The 22,315-nt window shown below is 42.3% G+C and overlaps 2 protein-coding genes across 5 annotated transcripts; one reads left to right on the forward strand and one right to left on the reverse strand.

Annotated features, from left to right (window-relative positions):
* The first annotated feature begins 352 nt into the window (after positions 1-352).
* Positions 353-2,059, forward strand: LOC110490732 (odorant receptor 131-2-like). Its single transcript, XM_021564189.3, has 3 exons — positions 353-554; positions 963-1,131; positions 1,275-2,059. Exons 1-3 carry the CDS (start codon positions 353-355, stop codon positions 1,876-1,878), a joined length of 975 nt encoding a protein of 324 aa, XP_021419864.1. The 3' UTR covers positions 1,879-2,059.
* A 735-nt stretch (positions 2,060-2,794) lies between these two features.
* Positions 2,795-22,007, reverse strand: prrg3 (proline rich and Gla domain 3). 4 transcript variants are annotated; one of them, XM_036944425.2, is made up of 5 exons: positions 21,725-21,845; positions 21,495-21,620; positions 20,227-20,272; positions 17,070-17,230; positions 2,795-10,222 (listed from the first exon to the last, which is right to left on the reverse strand). In XM_036944425.2, exons 3-5 carry the CDS (start codon positions 20,234-20,236, stop codon positions 9,650-9,652), a joined length of 744 nt encoding a protein of 247 aa, XP_036800320.1. In that variant the 5' UTR covers positions 20,237-20,272; positions 21,495-21,620; positions 21,725-21,845; the 3' UTR covers positions 2,795-9,649. The 4 variants fall into 4 exon arrangements, with proteins under 4 accessions (XP_036800320.1, XP_090055227.1, XP_090055226.1 ...); XM_090199101.1 differs by having other exon boundaries at positions 21,495-21,616; positions 21,725-21,836; XM_090199100.1 differs by having other exon boundaries at positions 21,495-21,753.
* Positions 22,008-22,315: the final 308 nt, after the last annotated feature.

Here is a 22,315-nt window from a genome sequence, read left to right on the forward strand (position 1 = left end):
TTTCTGAAAGGTTCATCTGATATGGACTTCTTATTTATCCTTTACTTAACTAGGCAGGTCAGTTAAGAACAAATTCTTATTTACAATGACGGCCTAAACTAGCCAAACCCGGATGAAGCTGGGCCAATTGTGCGCCACCCTATGGGACCGCCTGGAATCAAACCAGGGTCTGTGGTGACACCTCTAGCACTGAGATGCAGTGCCTTAGACCGCTGCGCTACCAAGTGCTAGAGTACACAGCCAAAACAACAAAAAATGTGTCACTGTCCAAATATTTGTACAGACCTCACTGTACATGTAATATAAATATTTTTGTTTAAAGTATTTTTGTCTCTACAGATGCGCCTGAAACATGTCCAATACAACACCCCCATTCCAGCTCCTGTCCAACAACGTTTCGTTGACCAATCAGAGGTTGGCAGTGCCCATAAGGACGTTCATGAGCTTTCTGTCTGTGTCTCCATGTCTCCTCTTCCTCTACATCAACACTATCATGCTGTACAGTCTGAAGAGCAAGCCCATGTTCAGAGAGACCTCACGCTACATCTTGTTTGGTAAACCTGGCTACCGGACGTTTTATACATGAGTATCGAACAGATATTGAGAGAGGATGACAGTGGGGAAAGACACAGGTTGTGTCAAGGGGCAGTAGGCCAGATCTGAACCTAAGCCGCCTCTGTAGAAGTGTGCAGATGCTTCAGCAGTACTGCTAGCCCAATCAGGTCATACACTCCATTTGAAATCTTCCATGGCCTGTGGCTTGTTACACGATAACCTGTTCCCAATTCATTTGGTGTTTAGGTCTTTAGAAGCTCTAAATGCACTCCAAACTAGCTTTTCATGTATTTGTGAAAGCAAAGATGGGGCAGAATGCATTACAATTCAAGTTGTGTTAAAATACAATCTGTTATTGTGTAATTATTGTATTCCCAACAAATGTTTAACGTGTTCATTTCCGGTAGGTAACCTCCTCTTCGCCGACACCATCCTACTGCTGACCAGCCAACTGCTGTACATATTAGCCGTCGCTGGGTTGTTTGTGATCCGATATATATGTGTTGTGATTGTGTTGGTGGCCATTTTCACCAGCGCTGTTTCCCCTCTCAACCTGTCTGTGATGTCGCTAGAGAGGTATGTTTGCTTATACCCATTCCCCTATTTAGTCCCCCAGGCAAAAGAGGTTTCTAACCTCAAGGGTTAAATAAAGGTTAAATAGTGTACTACTTTTGACCAGGGCCTATGTTTGGTACTCAATAAAAAATGATCCTTTCCAGGTACGTGGCGATCTGTTTTCCTCTGAGGCATGCCTCCATTGTCACCCCCAGGACTACGGGCGTGGTCATTGCTGTGGTGTGGATCCTGTGTTCCCTAAACACTATCATTAAGCTTGTCATGCTGCTGGTTCTAGAGTCCATGCCCCTGGACCAGTTCATGCAAGAATTCTGCTCTACCAGCGAGCTTTTCCACCTGAAGATTCACAACCAGGTAGACAACGTGTTCATCAGCATCGTCTTCATGACCGTTGGTTTTATCATCATGTACTCCTACATCGCTATGATGATGGTAGCCAAGTCGGCCTCCGCAGACAAGGACATAAACAGCAAGGCTCGTAACACGGTTCTCTTGCACCTGATCCAGCTAGGCCTGAGTCTCTCCTCCACCCTGGTTCCGACTATAGTGTCAGCCTTGAAATCCAGAGCAATGGACAAAGCCACACAGATTGAGTATATTGTGTTTATCATCCTGATTATCCTGCCCAGGTGTCTGAGTCCTCTGATCTACGGCCTGAGAGACAAGGCATTCAGACACATCCTCATGTACCATCTCACCTGTGGCCTCAGACGCACAGTGGAGCCCATTAAAATCTCCAGCTATTGATGTTTTTTCTTGTAACAGAAACATTTATTCCGTTTTTAATGAAAACAGTTTTTAAGAACTTGTAATAATGCTGGAAGAATGAACTAAACTAAAACACAGGTATGTGAATGTTTTAAAGGGACAATCTGCAGTTGGTACATACTTTTTTACCTTACAAATAAATGAAGGATATGCACCCATTGATTCTTGAAGAATATTACTTATACTTCGGCTTCTGATGGGGTTCGAGGCATTTAGACGTTTGTTTGACTCCAATGTTCGTAAAACAAAGTAAATGTAAACAAACACTCCATAGCCTCAAAACACGGTTAACACTATAATTTTGATGTCATGGAATGTCAGTCCTTGCATCCATAGCATCTTCTTTGAATTTGAGAGTTAGTTACATTTCTCCAGCCTCATCCGTCAGCTTTTTACCGAAACAGTGCCGCTTTGTTATTGTTTCTTTCAACTGCGGATTGCCCCTTTAACTTGAAACCACAGTATGTATGTTTTCCTGTAATACAATTCATTAAATAAACCCCTTGATTTTTAGGAATATTTAATAAAAGGGATTTGGCCTTCTCGTGCTTCCCAAGCTTCATTACCTTGAAATGTTCATTCACTCTTTGATCCATCGCAGTGACCCACTCCTCTGTTTGCCCACCAGATGGAGCCAAAGTGCAGTTACAGCCTTCCAGCACCGGCCCTTTGGTCACATACACTGCTTTAACCAGACTGAACAGTGCGCCCAATGATGAGTACAGCTTTCAGTCAGTCTTAACCAGGCTACCTAGCCACACATCCTTCAATGTGCCATGTAGATTACACATTTTTATCTCATTGCTAAGACATCTCCTAATCAAATAATCTGATCACCTGACTCATACAAAACCAATCACAGACACAACAGAGGCACAGAGAGAGAGAAAGCAAGTATGGATAAATGCACTTTAATATATTCACAAAGTAATTCAGCATCAGTGCTTTACCAACAAGAGAAAGAGAGAAATTGGCACTTAGTACGGTATGTGGTGTGTGTGACTATCGAGTGATGATGTTATCCATCCACTGTGACAAAGAGGATTTAGTGACAGAGGGATGTGTCCCAAATGGCACCCTATTCCACATTTAGTGCACTAGACCTACATTTGACCAGGTCCCATAGGGTGCCATTTGGGACACATAGAGAATAGTTTCTCAAAAGTAGTGCACTTTAAAGGGAATACATTTACATGTTAGTCATTTATCAGACGCTCTTATCCAGAGTGACTTACAGTAGTGAGTGCAGACATTTTTCATACTGGTCTCCCATGGGACGTGCCATACTGAGCCACGTGGCACCCATTTGGGACCTATTTGGGACAGACCCCCCCCCCCCCCCCCCCAGCATCCACAATCTGACATAGATACATTAGCCTACTTACCCAGGGGGCAACATTTGGCATTGTAAACTGGTTTTCTGCTTATAAAGATAACCTGATTACAACAAGGTAATGGAGACATCTGGGAAAGAGCTCATATTTTGGCTGTTAGACGTTTTCTGGTCGCTAAAAATATGTCTAAAAAAACATTCTTCCCTGACCTCACTTTGCAATTGCATGACATTTACACTGAGTGTACAAAACTTTAGGAACAACTGCTCTTTCCATGACAGACTGACCAGGTGAATAAAGGTGAACGCTATGATCCCTTACTGATGTCACTTGTTAAATCCACTTCAATCAGTGTAGATAAAGAGGAGGAGACGGGTTAAAGAAGGATTTTAAACCTTGAGACAGTTGAGACATGGATTGTATGTGTGTGTCATTCAGAGGGTGAATGGACAAGACTAAATATTCACGTCCCTTATAACGGGGTATGACAGTAGGTGCGAGGCACAAAGGTTTCGGTGTGTGAAGAACTGCTATGCTGCAGGGTTTTTCATGCTCAACAGCTTCCTGTGTGTAACCAACCAACTTGACACAACATGTTGGAGTCAACATGGGTCAGCATCCCTGTGGAACGCTTTCGACACCTTGCAGAGTCCACGCCCGACGAATTGAGGTTGTTCTGAGGGCAAAGGGGAGTGCAACTCAATATTAGGAAGGTGTTCCTAATGTTTTGTACACTCGTTGTATATTACACGTTTCACCCCAATTGAAACATGAAAAGACAGTTGAAGATATGTAATATTGTTTACATTGTAATATTGTATACATTGTTGTCAACTTAACTATACCAAAATATGACAGTAGCTGACTGAATGTATGTTTGTTGCACCCCCCACCCCCTTTATAATACATAGAAAGTGATAGGCAGCAGTACAACCACATGGTTTGTGTTTGAAATTGGGTTAACAGCAACCTATTTTAACTCTATTGTATTCCATTAGGACCACCACCAATTCCACTGGGTCTGTCATAAGATGAGAGACACCCAGCCCCCTTCACATCACCCTCTCCTCCGACTCTCACACTGACCCACATGCAGGCCTGCGTCCCCAAATGGCCCCCTATTCCCTACATGGTCCACTATTTATTGCCAGATCCCTATGGGTCCTGGTCCAAAGAAGTGCACCATATAGGGAATAGGGCGACATTTGAGACCCAGAAAGCCCAGTATATCCACAACCAGACAGAACCAGGAGGAAGCATAGACCACAGTTGCTCTGGTCCAGGGGGTTACATGCGCCAAGCCTTGTTGAAGAAGGCCACATGTAATGCCCTGGACCAGAGCATAGGGCCAGTGACCCAGAGACAGACTGTATGGTACTTTGGTCAAAGACACGTGAGTATTAATAAAGCATTTGTCAGGCTGAACCCATTTAATGGACATCCAGTAACAAGAGAACGAGTATTTGGACATTTCTAACATTTCAGTGGTTTCTTCATGATAACTGGGTGAAATCAACTTTAACAGAGTGGGAGGCCAGGCTGTGGCTTATGTAATTGTATCTGAACTAACTGAATGTTGATGAGGCCTTGTCCAAGGTTCATTAGTCTAGGAGACCTATCTAAGCTACTCTCACTTGTAACCCTCATTTATGCACCGTAGGTAGAAACAGCTGTTATACACTGATACAGGGTCAGATGTTTTTCATCCCGCTACTGGTAAAGGTTAGAATTGCAGTTTTCTGATCCTATACCTGTTGTTGACTGATTTATGTAACAGTGGAGAGCAGCAAGCAGTGTTCTTCGTAATGAACTCCCTGTAGCATTGGCCTGATCCCAGATCTGTTTGTGCTCTTGCCAACTCCATTGCTGTCATTTTGAAGTCAATGTTAGGCATGACAATGAGTGACAGGAGTTGGCAAGATAGCACAAACAGATCAGCATTCAGGCTAATGTAGCACCACTGTAACCCAATCATATAAGTCCATCTCATTGTGCTCACAGTTCTTTCTTGAGGCGTGATCATGAATAGAGCCAAGGGTTTTTCTAAACAGGTTCAACTTCTGGCCCCTATTTGTGAGGCTTCAAGGTCCGTCTTTCTAAACATTGAACAGCATCACAAGCACAGTCACTTCTAGACTAGTGATATAGGCTTCGTCCCAGATGGCACCCTATTCCCTATATAGTGGACTACTTTTGACCAGGGCACATAGGCCTCTGGTCAAAAGAAGTGCACTTCATAGGGAACAGAGTGCCATTTGGCATGTAGACATAGTGTTGAACCCAAGTCATTGACAAAAATGATCAGATATTCATGCACCCATTAAAAACCATTAGAAAACATCAACCGTAGTGTGCCATATATATATCTACAGTGCATTCGGAAAGTATTCAGACCCCTTGACTTCTTCCACATTTTGTTAGGTTAGGTTAGCCTTATTCTAAAATTGATTAAATAGTTTTTTCCCTCATCAATCTACACACAATAATCCATAATGACAAAGCAAAAACAGGTTTAATTAAAATGTATTAATAATTAAAAACTGAAATATGACATTTACATAAGTATTCAGACCTTTTACTCAGTACTTTGTTGAAGCCCCTTTGGTCGATTACAACCTCAATTATTCTTGGGTATGACGCTACAAGCTTGGCACACCTGTAATTGGGGAGTTTCTCCCATTCTTCTCTGCAGATCCTCTCAATCTCTGTCAGGTTGGATGGGGAGCGTTGCTGCACAGCTATTTTCAGGTCTCTCCAGAAATGTTTGATCAGGTTCAAGTCCGAGCTCTGACTTGGCCACTCAAGGACATTCAGAGACTTGTCCCGAAGCCACTCCTACGCAGGCTTTGTGCTTGGGGTCGTTATCTTGTTGGTAGGTGAACCTTCACCCCAGTCTGAGGTCCTGAGCACTCTGGAGCAGGTTTTCATCAAGGATATCTCTGTGCTTTGCTCCGTTCATCTTTCCCTCGATCCTGACTCGTCTCTCAGTCCCTGCTGCTGAAAAACATCCCCACAGCATGATAATGCCACCACGATAATGCCACCACCATACTTCACCGTAGGGATGGTGCCAGGTTTCCTTTAGATGTGACGCTTGGCATTTAGGCCAAATAATCTAGTTTCTCATGGTCTGAGACTCTTTAGGTGGCTTTTGGCAAGCTCCAGATGTGCTGTCATGTGCCTTTTACTGAGGCGTTGCTTCCGTCTGGCAACTCTACCATAAAGGCCTGATTGGGGGAGTGCTGCAGAGATGGTTGTCCTTCTAGAAGGTTCTCCCATCTCCACAGAGGAACTCTAGAGCTCTGTCAGAATGACCATCTTGTTATTGGTCACCTCACTGACCAAGGCCCTTCGCCCCCGATTGCTCAGTTTGGCTGGGTGGCCAGCTCTAGGAAGAGTCTTGGTGGTTCCAAAAGTCTTCTATTTAAGAATGATGGAGGCCACTGTGTTCTTGGGGACCTTCAATGCTACAGACATGTTTTGGTACGCCAAACCCAGATCTGTGCCTCGACATAATCCTGTCTCCGATCTCTACGGACAATTCCTTCGACCTCATGGCTTGGTTTTTGCTCTGACATGCACTGTCAACTGTGGGACCTTCATATAGACAGGTGTGGGCCTTTCCAAATCATGTCCAATCAATTGAATTTACCACAGGTGGATTCCAATCAAGTTGTAGAAACATCTCAAGGATGATCAGTAGAAACAGGATGCACCTGAGCTCTATTTCGATTCTCATTGCAAAGGGTCTGAATACTCATGTAAATAAGGTATGTTTTTTGGGGGGCGGGGTTATACATTTGCTAAATATTCTAAAAACATGTCATTATGGTTTATTGTGTGTAGACCTCTGAGGGGAAAACAGTATTTAATCAATTTTAGAATAAAGCTGTAACATAACAAAATGTGGAAAAAGTCAAGGGGTCTGAACACTTTCCGAACGCACTGTATATTTACATGTACATGCATGAATATATAGATATAGTAAAGAACATAAACAATTGTTTTTGTGGAGTATTTCAATCTTTAGTGAAGTGAATTTTTAAGGAGAGTTTGGGCACAAATACAGGATCTCACACACACATACACGCACACACACTCTCGCACATTGTTCATTCCATGAATATGAATCAGCACAAACTGTAGAATAGATGTCAGTATAAAGAGCCTTGAGACCCCGGGGACACTAGGAACTAGTCAGCAGACAGAAACAGACAACGCTCGCATCATCAGAAGCAGACAGACAGTGCTCACATCATCAGAAGCAGCCAGCATCTAGCTCCTCTAGAAAGGGAAGGACCATTACAGTAGCCCTGTGTCCATCCCTCCTTCCCTTCCCTGTAGAAGCCCTATTGTTTTGTCATCCCTCCTTCCTTGGAAAACTGCAGAGCAGACTAAGCCCAGGCCAGACGCTTACATTGCTAACCTTGAGGAGAAGGCCCCAGACAGGCCAGAGGGCATCTCCCGCTCCCTATCTCTCTCTCTCTCTCTCTGCCCTTGGTCGCTCCTTTTCTCTCTCCCCTGTGTAAAAAACAGGTACTCCAGGTATTGCTGTACAAGTCAGAGTTATCTTGTGATCCCATTTGGTCCAGCCATTGGCAGTGGTTAGTATATAACATAGAGACTGTTACTGCTGGCAACCTGAGCTGATTCTGAAACACTACTTCTGTTGCATGTCCTGGTTGGTGGATATCTGGTTCAACATGGTTTGAACACCAACAAAACGAGACACAAGTGAAAAAGCAGTCAAAAGGCAAACAACAAAACAAGAAGAGACTAAAGAAAAGAAGAGCATTTGTACCATTCAGCAGTCATGATGGTGATATACCCGACCATGGCTCACTAGTCTAGAGATTTCTTACGCATCTATTCAAACAAGATTTTAAAAAGTAGCAATTGTAAACAGTTATAGCACAGCAGTACTGAAACCAGCATTGTAAAGTTCACTTTGCAGCTTTGAGAGGGATAGGCTGAGGGTTGACTGGAATGTTGTCAGAGCTACTGATTGTGCTTCCTCTGTCTTTGTGTGTGTGTGTGTGTGTGTGTGTGTGTGTGTGTGTGCGTGCGTACCCGTGTGTGCGTGTGTTTGTGTGTGTGTGTGCGTTCGTGCGTACCTGTGTGTGTGTGTGTGTGTCTTTGTGTGTGTGTGTCTTTGTGCGTGCGTGCGTACCTGTGTGTCTTTGTTTGTGTGTGTAAGATAGTATATTTACTGGTAAGCTTAATAAAGGACTGAAATTAATTATCAGGTCATTCAATTATTTTCGAATTAGCCAAAAACTCAAATACCTGATTGACATTTTGAGATAGTACGCGTGTTCTTCCAACCATACACTTGGAGTGCATCCGTTTCCTCTTAATTCAAGGCCCTTCCATGACCAGAGGATATATGTGGAGAAAGACGGCCTTGGCGTTGGATTCAGACAAAGAGGAGAAACACTGAAGATCCCAATTCATCCGCTGTGTCTGGCTGCATCCTCTTCATAATAAGATAGTCCTATAGTCCCACAGTCCACAAGCACTGGCTACTGTTTCTGTTTGTTAAACCATACTACTTTCAATAAATGAAAGAATATACCTTTTCTTTTCATTTTGTGTGTTCAGAAAGCAGTACACGTAATCAGCAGTGGCACATTTGGCAAATCAACTCTCCTTTATCATGAGTCACGGCACAACTCTGGAGAGGAAGAAGTACTACTGAGGGCTTGGAAACTTCCTCACTACCTTCATCCACACAGTAGTCTCTTCCTCTCAGGGGATGGAGGGTGACTTGGCAATGTTCCATTCTTCTCACAACCACGTCCCAAATGGCCTTGGTCAAAAGTAGTGAGTACACTATGTAGGGAATAGGGCACCATTTGGGATGGCTGACACATTTAAAGGTGCCTCGGGGTGTCCGGGAAAGGTGTCGTTTCTTCAGTGTTTAGTGGGGGAAGGCAGTGTAGACGCAGCGATTGTATTTCTCCAAGTGACTAGCTACAGCTGGTGTGATGAGAGAAAGGTGGAAAAGTATACAGTATAAATATACAGCTATTATGGATATAGCGCTTCACTGCAGAGTCATACGCACTAGTAAACAATGACCACCACATTCAGAGTACAGTGAGAAACACTGATGCATAACAACAATGCAAAATCAAAACAGACCGCCAAACCCCAGGCATTGGCAAGATAGATAACTCAAGAAGAAAACACAGTGTAGCACAGATCATCGTCATTCCAAACCTTGTACAGTAGTCAGTCAGCGATAGATACAACAAGTGCTTCAAGATATTAGATACCACAGTGCATTCTTTCCCACGGATAGCTAGCAGTTTGCCAGCCCCTCAGACCAGAGACAAGGACAATGGAGGGAGGGATGGATCTGACAGTATGGCCCCCGGCCCAGCCTCCCTCCATCCCTCTCTCCCTCCCTCTGCTTACTTCTCCTTGACAATCTCCTCATATTTGGGCGGAGGGTCGCTGTACGGCGCCGACACCTCGTCGCTGCTGCTCTCCAGGTGTCCTGTCACCTCCTCGTAGGAAGGAGGAGGTGTGGCACCGGAGAGACGCGACGCTACTGACACAGACGGATCCTGGACGTACAGGGCTGAGCGAGTGTTCTGAGGGTGGGAGTGAGGTTCTTGGGGAACGTTTGCGGCGCAAACCAGCGACCCTCCTCCACTTCCTCCTACTACTCTCTCCACCCCACTCACCACCACCGTGGGCCTGGATAAGGGGGTCTCGGAGTGGGATGGCGTGTCCCGGTGGACCAGGATGCGCGGCAGGCTGCGGGTGTTGCGGTTGTTCATGTAGCGGTTCTGGGTGTAGGCGGGCCGCCGCCGTGTGGCCTTCTGCAGCTGGCACCTCCAGATGAGGAAGAGGGCGATGAGGAGGAGGAGAGCCACGCCCAGCAGGGGAACCACCATGTAGAGGTGGCCCTCTGAACGGCCGTCCCTGGTCTGCTCGTGGCTGCTCACCGTGTACACACTGCGAGTCTTCCAGAACTCCATCTGGTGGAGAGTAGAGGCAGGTTGGCATTTATTAAGACCAAAAAGCGAATTTCTGTTTTCATGAATTTTGACAATATAGTACATTTTGACTTTGCAGCTGGCCCATCTACACTGTAAAAAAACAACAACAATTGTTTCAACTAAATATTATTAGGTGTTTTTTTTGTTTACTCAACTTTTTGGTCAGTGTTACCTGAACTTTAAAAAATGTGATAACATTTGCCAAAAATTCTGTCAAATTAAAATGTGTTTGCTCAAAGTGTCTCATATGTTCAAATTATTTTTGGGACATCTTACCTAAAGAAGGTTGTGGAACTAGTTAAACACAGTGATTTTCACATACAACTTCTTCAAACTTACATGTACATAGTTCACATACAGTACATAATTACATTGCACATGGTCATTTATACAGTAATTCATGTCCAACATGTCTACACCTGGGATTTGAACTGACAACCTATTGGTTCAAAGCATTCCAATCTTCCTGCGACACCACCATGTCTGTGTCAATAACTAATTTCACCTGTATGGCTACACATTGCACTTAAACAAATACCTTAGCTCTGAGATTTACATTTTAAGTGCAAAGTATAACCTTAAAGCCCTATTGGGATGGGATAAGTTTTACTGTGGGAGCTCAGGTAATGTAATTATGTGCACGAGCACAAATCACCACATCCATCATTTTAGTCCTGTCCGAATCTGCCATGTCAGTTGTTTTTACTTGGCAGGAACGTTATTATCCCAGCCCTAAAAACCTACAGTTTTTCGGCAAACTCCCAGGTCCTCTGAAAATATTTAGCCAGTGCAAATCGTCTTCCCTGTGTTTTGAGGGATATTACAGAGTTTAACGGGTGCTGCACTCAGTTTGGGTAAAAACATGGGGAAAAATTGACACTTAAAACAAAGTGATATGCAAATTGCCTACAAATGAATGATAAGCTTTGTCACATATCAACTTTCCTGGTGCCAAACTTCTCTTTTAAAAGATGAAGTAGACGATATTGTGCCAATGAATTGATAAATTGCCATAGGTTACAATTCATGGTTCTTATTGATATGCATTATGTCTTTCTCAAAACTGAAAGCCATCAGGCCAATAATAGGCAATCCATAAACATTAGAAAAATCTTAAATCCGTCAACACAGGCAATTTTGAATAAGGAAATAAAAATTACAGGGGCAGTTTGGTCAAACTAATCCCGTACGAATCATCCACTGGAAAAACAGACATGCTGGGGTAATAATTACATAACCGATGTTCTATAGTAATACTAGTCCTGTCTGAATCATGCACTGGAAAAACAGACATGCTGGAATAATAATTACATAACCGATGTTCTATAGTAATACTAGTCCTGTCTGAATCATCCACTGGAAAAACAGGCATGCTGGGGTAATAATTACATAACCGATGTTCTACAGTAACACTAGTCATGTCTGATTCATCCACTGGAAAAACAGACATGCTGGGGTAATAATTACATAACCGATGTTCTATAGTAATACCAGTCCTGTCTGAATCATCCACTGGAAAAACAGACATGCTGGGGAAATAATTACATAACCGATGTTCTATAGTAATAGTAGTCCTGTACGAATCATCCACTGGAAAAACAGACATGCTGGGGTAATAATTACATAACCGATGTTCTATAGTAACACTAGTCCTGCCTGAATCATCCACTGGAAAAAAAGACATGTTGGGGTAAAATTACATAACCGATGTTCGATAGTAATACCAGTCCTGTCTGAATCATCCACTGGAAAAACAGACATGCTGGGGTAATAATTACATAACCGATGTTCGATAGTAATACCAGTCCTGTCTGAATCATCCACTGGAAAAACAGACATGCTGGGGTAATAATTACATAACCGATGTTCTATAGTAATACTAGTCCTGTCTTAATCATCCACTGGAAAAACAGACATGCTGGGGTAATAATTACATAACCAATGTTCTATAGTAATACTAGTCCTGTCTGAATCATCCACTGGAAAAACAGACATCCTGGGGAAATAATTACATAACCAATTTTCTATAGTAATACTAGTCCTGTCTGACTCATCCACTGAAAAAACAGACATAATGGGATAATAATTACATAACCGATGTTCTATAGTAACACTAGTCCTGTCTGAATCATCCACTGGAAAAACAGACATAATGGGGTAATAATTACACGACCGATGTTCTATAGTAACACTAGTCCTGTCTGAATCATTCACTGGAAAAACAGACATAATGGGGGAATATTTACATAACCAATGTTCTACAGTAATACTAGTCCTGTCTGATTCATCCACTGGAAACACAGACATGCTGTGGGTAATATTACATAACTGATGTTCTATAGTAATACTAGTCCTATACGAATCATCCACAGGAAAAACAGACATGCTGGGGAAATAATTACATAACCGATGTTCTATAGTAATACCAGTCCTGTCTGAATCATCCACTGGGAAAAAAAGGCAAAATGGGGTAATAATTACATAACCAATGTTCTATAGTTATACTAGTCCTGTCTGAATCATGCACTGGAAAAACAGACATGCTGGGGTAATGATTACATAACCGATGTTCTACAGTAACACAAGTCCTGTCTGGCTCATCCACTGGAAAAACAGACATGCTGGGGTAATAATTACATAACCAATGTTCTATAGTAATACTAGTCCTGTCTGAATCATCCACTGGAAAAACAGACATAATGGGGTAATAATGACATAACCGATGTTCTACAGTAATAGTAGTCCTGTACGAATCATCCACTGGAAAAACAGACATGCTGGGGTAATAATTACATAACCGATGTTCTATAGTAACACTAGTCCTGCCTGAATCATCCACTGGAAAAAAAGACATGCTGGGGTAAAATTACATAACCAGTGTTCGATAGTAATACCAGTCCTGTCTGAATCATCTACTGGAAAAAAGGCAAAATGGGGTAATAATTACATAACCGATGTTCTATAGTTATACTAGTCCTGTCTGAATCATCCACTGGAAAAAAAGACATGCTGGGGTAAAATTACATAACCGATGTTCTAAAGTAACACTAGACTCATCTACTGGAAAAACAGACATAATGGGGTAATAATTACACAACCGATGTTCTATAGTAATACTAGTCCTGTCTGAATCATCCACTGGAAAAAGAGACATGCTGGGGATCATAATGACATAACCGATTTTCTGAAGTAATACCAGTAATGTCTGAATCATCCCTGGAAAAACAGACGTTCTGGGGTAATAATTACATAACCGATGTTCTATAGTTTTCTAGTCCTGTCTGAATCATCCACTGGGAAAACAGACATGCTGTGGTAATGATTATATAACCAATGTTCTTTAAAAATACAGTCCTGTACGAATCATCCACTGGAAAAACAGACATGCTGGGGAAATAATTATATAACCTGTGTTTTATAGGAATACTAGTCCAGTTTGAATGATCCACTGGAAAAAGAGACAAGCTGTGGTAATAATGACATAACCAATGTTCTATAGTAATACAAGTCCTGTCTGACTCATCCACTGGAAAAACAGACATGCTGGGGTAATAATTACATAACCGGTGTTCCACAGAAACAATATTCCTGTATGAATCATTCACTGGAAAAACAGACATGCTGGGGTAATAATTACATCACCGATGTTCTATAGTAATAGTAGTCCTGTACGAATCATCCACTGGAAAAAAAAACATGCTGAGGTAATAAATATATAAACGATATTCTATTCTTCTCTGAATCCTCCACTGGAAAAACAGACAAAATGGGGTAAAAATTACATAACCGATGTTCTATAGTTATACAATTCCTGTCTGAAACATCCACTGGGAAAACAGACATGCTGGGGTAATAATTACATAACCGATGTTCTATAGTTTTCTAGTCCTGTCTGAATCATCCACTGGGAAAACAGACATGCTGTGGTAATGATTATATAACCTATGTTCTTTAAAAATACAGTCCTGTACGAATCATCCACTGGAAAAACAGACATTCTGGGGAAGTAATTATATAACCTGTGTTTTATAGGAATACTAGTCCAGTTTGAATGATCCACTGGAAAAAGAGACAAGCTGTGGTAATAATGACATAACCAATGTTCTATAGTAATACTAGTCCTGTCTGAATCATCCACTGGAAAAACAGACATGCTGGGGATAATAATGACATAACCGATGTTCTAAAGTAATACCAGTCCTGTCTGAATCATCCACTGGAAAAACAGACAAAATGGAGTAAAAATTACATAACCGATGTTCTATAGTTATACAATTCCTGTCTGAAACATCCACTGGGAAAACAGATATGCTGTGGTAATAATACATAACCAATGTTCTATAGTAATATTAGTCCTGTCTGAATCATCCACTGGAAAAACAGACATGCTGGGGTAATAATTACATAACCGATGTTCTATAGTTTTCTAGTCCTGTCTGAATCATCCACTGGGAAAACAGACATGCTGTGGTAATGATTATATAACCGATGTTCTTTAAAAATACAGTCCTGTACGAATCATCCACTGGAAAAACAGACATGCTGGGGAAATAATTATATAACCTGTGTTTTATAGGAATACTAGTCCAGTTTGAATCATCCACTGGAAAAATAGACAAGCTGTGGTAATAATGACATAACCAATGTTCTATAGTAATACTAGTCCTGTCTGAATCATCCACTGGAAAAACAGACATGCTTGGGTAATAATTACATAACCGATGTTCTATAATAATACTAGTCCTGTCTGAATCATCCACTGGAAAACAGACATGCTGGGGTAATAATTACATAACCGATGTTCTATTGTAACACTAATCCTGTCTGAATCATCCACTGGAAAAACAGACATGCTTGGGTAATAATTACATGACCGATGTTCCACAGTAATAGTAGTCCTGTGAGAAGAGGTATATAGATGTGAAATCAGTTATTGACACAGACATGGTGGCGTAGCTGGAAGAATGGAATTCTGTGAAACAATAAGTTGTTAGTTAAATAGTTAACCAATAACTACCCGGAATTCTAAATGTACCCTTTTTGCACTCGTCTCTCTTGACTCATCACATACGCTGCAGGTACTGTATTGGAGTTAAGTTTGCGCCAATAATAATTATTTGATCACTTAACAGTTGGACCAAAAAGTTGAGCAAACTAAAGAAAGGCTGTGGAAACAGTTAAGAAATAATACAGTTGAAGTGGGAAGTTTACAGACACTTAGGTTGGAGACATTAAAACTTGTTTTTCAACCACAAATTTCTGTTTAACAAACTATAGTTTTGGCAAGTCGGTTAGGACATCTACTTTGTGCAGGACATCTACTTTTTTCACTTATAATTTACTGCATCACATTTCCAGTGGGTCAGAAGTTGACATACACTAAGTTGACTGTGCCTTTAAACAGCTTGGAAAATTCCAGAAAATGATGTCCTGGCTTTAGAAGCTTCTGATGGGCTAATTGACATACTTTTAGTCAATTGGAGGTGTACCTGCTGATGCATTTCAAGGCCTACCTTCAAACTCTTTGCTTGACATCATGGGAAAATCAAAAGAAATCAGCCAAGACCTCAGAAAAACAAATGTAGACCTCCACAAGTCTGGTTCATCCTTGGAAGCAATCTCCAAACGCCGAAGGTACCACGTTCATCTGTACAAACAATAGTACGCAAGTTTAAACACCATGGGACAACACAGCCGTCATACCGCTCAGGAAGAAAACGCGCTCTGTCTCCTAGAGATGAACGTACTTTGGTGCGAAAAGTGCAAATCAATCCCAGAACAACAGCAAAGGACCTTGTGAAGATGCTGGAGGAAACAGGTACAAAAGTATCTATATCCACAGTAAAACAAGTCCCACATCAACATAACCTGAAAGTCTGCTCAGCAAGGAAGAAGCCACTGCTCCAAAACCTCCACGAAAAAGCCAGATCGTACTTTTTGGAGAAATGTCCTCTGGTCTGATGAAACAAAAACAGCACTGTTTGGCCATAATGACCATCGTTATGTTTGGAGGAAAAAGGGGGAGGCTTGCAACCTGAAGAACACCATCCCAACTGTGAAGCACGGGGGTGGCAGCATCATGTTGTGGGGGTGCTTTGCTGCAGGAGGGACTGGTGCACTTACAAAATAGATGGCATGATGAAGCAGGAAAATGATGTGGATATATTGAAGCAACATCTCAAGACATCAGTCAGGAAGTTAAAGCCGGGTCGCAAATGGGTCTTCCAAATGGACAATGACCCCAAGCATACTTCCAAAGTTGTGGCAAAATGGCTTAAGGACATCAAAGTCAAGGTATTGGAGTGGCCATCACAAAGCACTGACCTCAATCCCATAGAACATTTCTGGGCAGAACTGAAAAAGCGTGTGTTAGCAAGGAGGCCTTCAAACCTGACTCAGTTACACCAGCTCTGTCAGGAGGAATGGGCCAAAATTCATCCAACTTATTTGTACTAGGATTAAATTTCAGGAATTGTGAAAAACTGAGTTTAAATGTATTTGGCTAAAGTGTATGTAAACTTCCGACTTCAACTGTAATTATTTGCTCAGATTCATGACAAAAGCTGTCAACCTGCGAGGAAAGGCGAGGAGAAAAGGAGACGGGTGTAGAAGAGGAGAGGACAGAAGAGGAGAGGACAGAAAAGAGGACAGAAGAGGACAGAAGTAAGGAGAGAGGGGGAAGACGAGGAGAGGAGAGATGTGTGTTTTAACACACATACTGTATGGGCACATACATGTATAACCAAAACACAAAAACCAGAACTCAATGATTCGGCCCAGTAATCAATAAATCTGTTTATCTAAAGAGGAGTGTGATATAATTTACTGTTCTCTCTTTGTTCTCGAACACTTCATTGGCCTCCTCGAAGCTGCAGCTCTCCTCCACACACTCCCGTTCGATGTTACCCTGTCTGAACTCCTCCAGGAAACTGTTGGCTCGGGGGAAGCGCTTGAGGAGAGAGTGAGCATCCTTCTCATCTACGAACGCTACAAAGAGAAAGATTGGTTTGTGAGCATCCTTCACATCTAGGAATGCAACTGACTCACAGCGAGGAGAACATGAAAGAGCATGACACAAACACACACTCAAACACACACACTCCCTCTGCGTGGAGGAGAGCTGCAGCTTCGAGAAGGTGACCTGTGGCTGGTTGACCTTGGTTATCTATTCTTATGTATTCACACATTCTGTTGAATACACACACACACACACACACACACACACACACACACACACACACACACACACACACACACACACACACACACACACACACACACACACACACACACACACACACACACACACACAGTGTTCCCTTTCCAATGGGGAGCAGTCAGAGGCTGTGTCCCAAACGGCAACCCATTCCCTATGGGGCTTGGTCAAAAGTAGAGCACTATACAGGGGCTATGGTGCCATTTGGGAGGCACAAAGAGAGAACAACTGATACAACGCATTCGGAAAGTATTCAGACCCCTTCAATTTCTCACATTTTGTTAAATTACATACTTAATCTAAAATGGATTAAATAAAAAAAATGCTCATCAATCTACACACAATACCCTATAATGACAAAGTGAAAAATGTTTTTTTAGATATTTTTACAATTGACATTTTTCCTTATTTACATAAGTATTCAGACCCTTTCCTATGAGACTCCAAATTGAGATCAGGTGCATCCTGTTTCCCTGGATCATCCTTGATTGGAGTCCAACTGTGGTAAATTCAATTGATTGGACATGATTTTCAAAGGCACACACATGTCTATATAAGGTCTCACAGTTGAGAGCAAAAACCAAGCCATGAGGTCAAAGAAATTGTCGGTAGACCTCCGAGACAGGATTGTGTTTAGGCACAGATCTGGGGAAGGGTACCAAAAAATGTCTGCAGTATTGAAGGTGCCCAAGAACACAATGGCCTCTATCATTCTTAAATGGAAGAAGTTTGGAACCACCAAGACTCTTCCTAGAGCTGGCCACCCAGCCAAACTGAAAAATTGGGGGCGAAGGCCCTTTGTCAGTGAGGTGACCAATAACCTGATGGCAACTCTGACAGAGCTCCAGAGTTCCACTGTGGAGATGGGAGAACATTCCAGAAGGACAACCATCTCTGCAGCACTCCACCAATCAGGCCTCTATGGTAGAGTGGCCAGACGGAAGCCCTAAAAGGCCCATGACAGCCTGCTTGGTTTGCCAAAAGGCACCTAAAGTCTCTCAGACCATGAAAAACAAGATTCTCGGATCTGATGAAACCAAGATTAAACTATTTGGCCTGAATGCCAAGTGTCACGTCTGGAGGAAACCTAACGCCATCATTATACTGAATGAAGTACGGTGGTGGCAGCATCATGCTGTGGGGATGTTTTTCAGCGGCAGGGACTGGGAGACTAGTCAGGATCAAGGGAAAGATGAACAGAGCAAAGTACAGAGAGATCCTTGATGAAAACCTGCTCCAGAGCGCTCAGGACCTCAGACTGGGGCGAAGGTTCACCTTCCAACAGGTCAACGACCCTAAGCACACAGCCAAGACAACGCAGGAGTGGCTTCGGGACAAGTCTCTGAATGTCCTTGAGTGGCCCCGTCAGAGCCCGGACATGAACCCGATCAAACATCTCTGGAAAGACCTAAAAATAGCTGTGCAGCGACGCTCCCCATCCAACCTGACAGAGCTTGAGAGGATCTGCAGAGAAGAATGGAAGAAACTCCCCAAATACAGGTGTGCCAAGCTTGTAGCGTCATAACAAGAAGACTCATGGCTGTAATCGCTGCTAAAGGTGCTTCAATAAAGTACTGAGTAAAGGGACTGAATGCTTACACTACCGTTCAAAAGTTTGGGGGCACTTAGAAATGTCCTTGTTTTTGAAAGAAAAGCAATTTTTTTGCCAATAAAATAACATTAAATTGATCAGAAATACAGTGTTGACATTGTCAATGTCGTAAATTACTATTGTTGCTGGAAACGGCAGATTTTTTATGGAATATCTACATAGGTGTACAGAGGCCAATTATCAGCAACCATCACTCCTTTGTTCCAATGGCACGTTGTGTTAGCTAATCCAAGTTTATCATTTTAAAAGGCTAATTGGTCATTAGAAAACCCTTTTGCAATTATGTTAGCACAGCTGAAAACGTTTGTTCTGATTAAAGAAGCAATAAAACTGGCCTTCTTTAGACTAGTTGAGTATCTGGAGCATCAGCATTTATGGGTTCGATTACAGGCTCAAAATGGCCAGAAACAAATAACTTTCTTCTGAAACTCATCAGTTTATTCTCTTTCTGAGAAATGAAGGCTGTTCCGTGCGAGAAATTGCCAAGAAACTGAAGATCTGGTACAACGCTATGTAGAACAGTGCAAACTGGCCCTAACCAGAATAGAAAGAGGAGTGGGAGGCCCCAGTGCACAACTGAGTAAGAGGACAAGTGCATTAGAATGTCTAGTTTGAGAAACAGACACCTCACAAGTCCTCAACTGGCAGCTTCATTAAATAGTACCCGCAAAACACCAGTCTCAACGTCAACAGTGAAGAGGCGACTCCGGGATGCTGGCCTCCAAGAGTTCCTCTGTCCAGTGTCTGTGTTCTTTTTCCCATCTTAATTTATTATTTTTATTGTCCAGTCTGAGATATGCCTTTTTCTTTGCAACTCTGCCTAGAAGGCCAGCATCCCGGAGTCGCCTCTTCACTGTTGACGTGTTTTTGCTTCATCATTATGGGGTATTGTGTGTAGATTGAAGAGGGAAAAAACAAATGTAATCCATTTTAGAACAAGGCTGTAGCGTAACAAAATGTGGAAGAAGTCTAGGGGTCTGAAAACTTTCTGACTGCACTGTACATATACAAATCCCGTATACAATAATGCAATACTGTTTTAGTATAGTTATAGTACAGTTCTAACACTGTTATGATACAGGTTATAATACAGTTGTTACAATGAACAGATTAGCCATAGGAGATCCAGAGGAGCAGGCCATGCTATGTTCTTACCTTCCGCCATCCTACCCCCCTGCTACTCAGACCAAGACTTTCTAACCTGTGGGAGGAGAGAAGAGGAAAGAGGAGCACAAAGTCAGGCCGCAGTGTACCCTGATAAAATGCAATAAGAAATTCAGCCATTTTCCCAATGTTTAGGATAAAATAACAACAGGCTACTACTATGATCTTGATATTACATGCCTTACAAAATCATAAAGTATTGTATTGAGAAATAATAACGTTGCAAATGCCTCATGATAAAATGTTGGCGATTGCGAACAGTTGCTTTTTAGGAATGTTATCCCCCTCCACCTCTTCAATCCATGATGGGTCCAGCTGTATTTCTACTTAAATCAGGGCGCTGGGCATGATGTCATACAGTAGCCCACCCATAAAATGGTTCTTACATCTGTTTCTGGCAAAGACACCGAGTTTCAATAATGCATGGTGGAGGAACATGCTCTCTATAATAGGGATGTATATGCTTTATAAATTGATCACCATGAGTCGCGTGAGAGGCAACGTAACCACCCCCACCCCCCCTCCTCCCCCCAACCCCATCCTGGATGCTGCCTAAATTAAATCATTTCGAGAAGGCGCGTGTGGAGATGGAATATTAAAATGTAATCTGCTGTAGAAAACGGAGATATATGAGCGCAAGCAGCACGCACGGTAGATCGCGCGAACCATCTGCCATACAGATAGACGAGCCCTATACATCAACTCTCTCCAGCCTCCTGTAGACCAACAACACAGATGCTTGCAAGGCAAGCCCTTACAAGCACACCCCGGCCTCAGTTTGCACATCCACAATCTCAAATAGTAGGCTACCATGTAAAATGAGGGGGGGATATATTTTGAAAGAATAATTTCATGCCCTATTTGAAATTACACTTAAAGGGAAAAATATGGTAATATAGTATTCAACAAGAATGTAAATAACCTAAGAATGACATTTGAAGAAAAACAATGACTTGAAAATGTGTGATTGTCGTGACCTTAGCCAAAGATCCCTCTGCTCTTGCTGCCATAATATAAAATGAAACATTTATAAAGACTCTTGTTGAGTTACAGTCATTTTTCTGGAAAGGCAGACCATTGCTGACTGTCTGGCTGTCGCTTTACTCTCATTCTCTCTCATTCTCTCTCTCTACCATTATACGACGATCTCTGATCATAAAATGTGTTTTTCTCTAGCCTACTCAAATTAAACACTGTTCCTCATAAATTGCCGTCTATAACATAACTAGTTTGGAAATTAAACGAATAAGAAACCCTACCTTCCACTCTCCAGCTACAGCAAAGGGCTTTCAATATCCATCCGCGTCATTGCTATACGGGATCCGTGGGATGTACAACTCTGACGTCACCCCATTGAATTTGAAATCTGATGAGGTTCACCCTAACTGGTAAGGATTATGGTTAATTTTAGGGTTAGGGTAAGTGTGGGGGTTAAATTAGGGTTAGGGTATAGGGAGTGGAAGTCCCAATGATTCGGAATAGCACTTACCTTTTTAATAAGCGAGAACCCCACCACACGAGACAGTACCACACTGTGACCGAAATATCGCCCATGCAATGGCAGAAGAGGAATCCCCGGCCTTGTCCAATGAAATGACTCCTAGGAATTGGGAGACAACCCTCTATGAATACGGAGACATTCGGGTGATGGAGTTGTTGAAAAAAAGCGCCCCCAGTTTAATCTAATTCGTCTTGTGTGGGGCTGATATAATATGATGTGTGTGTTTAACCAATCAATGTTTTGCTGTTTATCCGTGCTTTCACTCTTGTTCAGGGTATTTATGAAGCCTTCTGGAAAGCACCGCCGCCTGCTCTAAACCACACCTTACACCAAAATACTTCACCTCCCAGAATTCCCCCTTTCATTTTCCACGCAGTTATCTTTTTATAGGTGCGTTCAGTTCGATTTAACGTTTACTATGTTGCGGAACAGTTTGTACTGAACGACACGTTCACCAAACCGTTGTTGCACATTCTTGAACAAACTTTGAGGTACGTTTGCTCCCGTTTGGTGGGCGTGGCAAGGTGCGGCTTGAAGCAACGAGTGACTTATTTAAAGGACAGTGGCCATGCTGACAGC

This window comes from Oncorhynchus mykiss, chromosome 15 (assembly GCF_057628025.1).
Source record: "Oncorhynchus mykiss isolate SJ-2025 chromosome 15, ASM5762802v1, whole genome shotgun sequence".
NCBI classification, from domain to species: domain Eukaryota; kingdom Metazoa; phylum Chordata; class Actinopteri; order Salmoniformes; family Salmonidae; genus Oncorhynchus; species Oncorhynchus mykiss.

Coding starts and splice junctions, on each gene's coding strand:
- LOC110490732 (XM_021564189.3), top strand. CDS start 353: ATGTCCAATACAACACCCCCATTCCAGCTCCTGTCCAACAACGTTTCG. Junction 555..962: donor CTCACGCTACATCTTGTTTG/GTAAACCTGGCT, acceptor CATTTCCGGTAG/GTAACCTCCTCTTCGCCGAC. Junction 1,132..1,274: donor TCTGTGATGTCGCTAGAGAG/GTATGTTTGCTT, acceptor GATCCTTTCCAG/GTACGTGGCGATCTGTTTTC.
- prrg3 (XM_036944425.2), bottom strand. Junction 10,223..17,069: donor TCGAGAACAAAGAGAGAACA/GTAAATTATATC, acceptor ACTCTCCACCAG/ATGGAGTTCTGGAAGACTCG.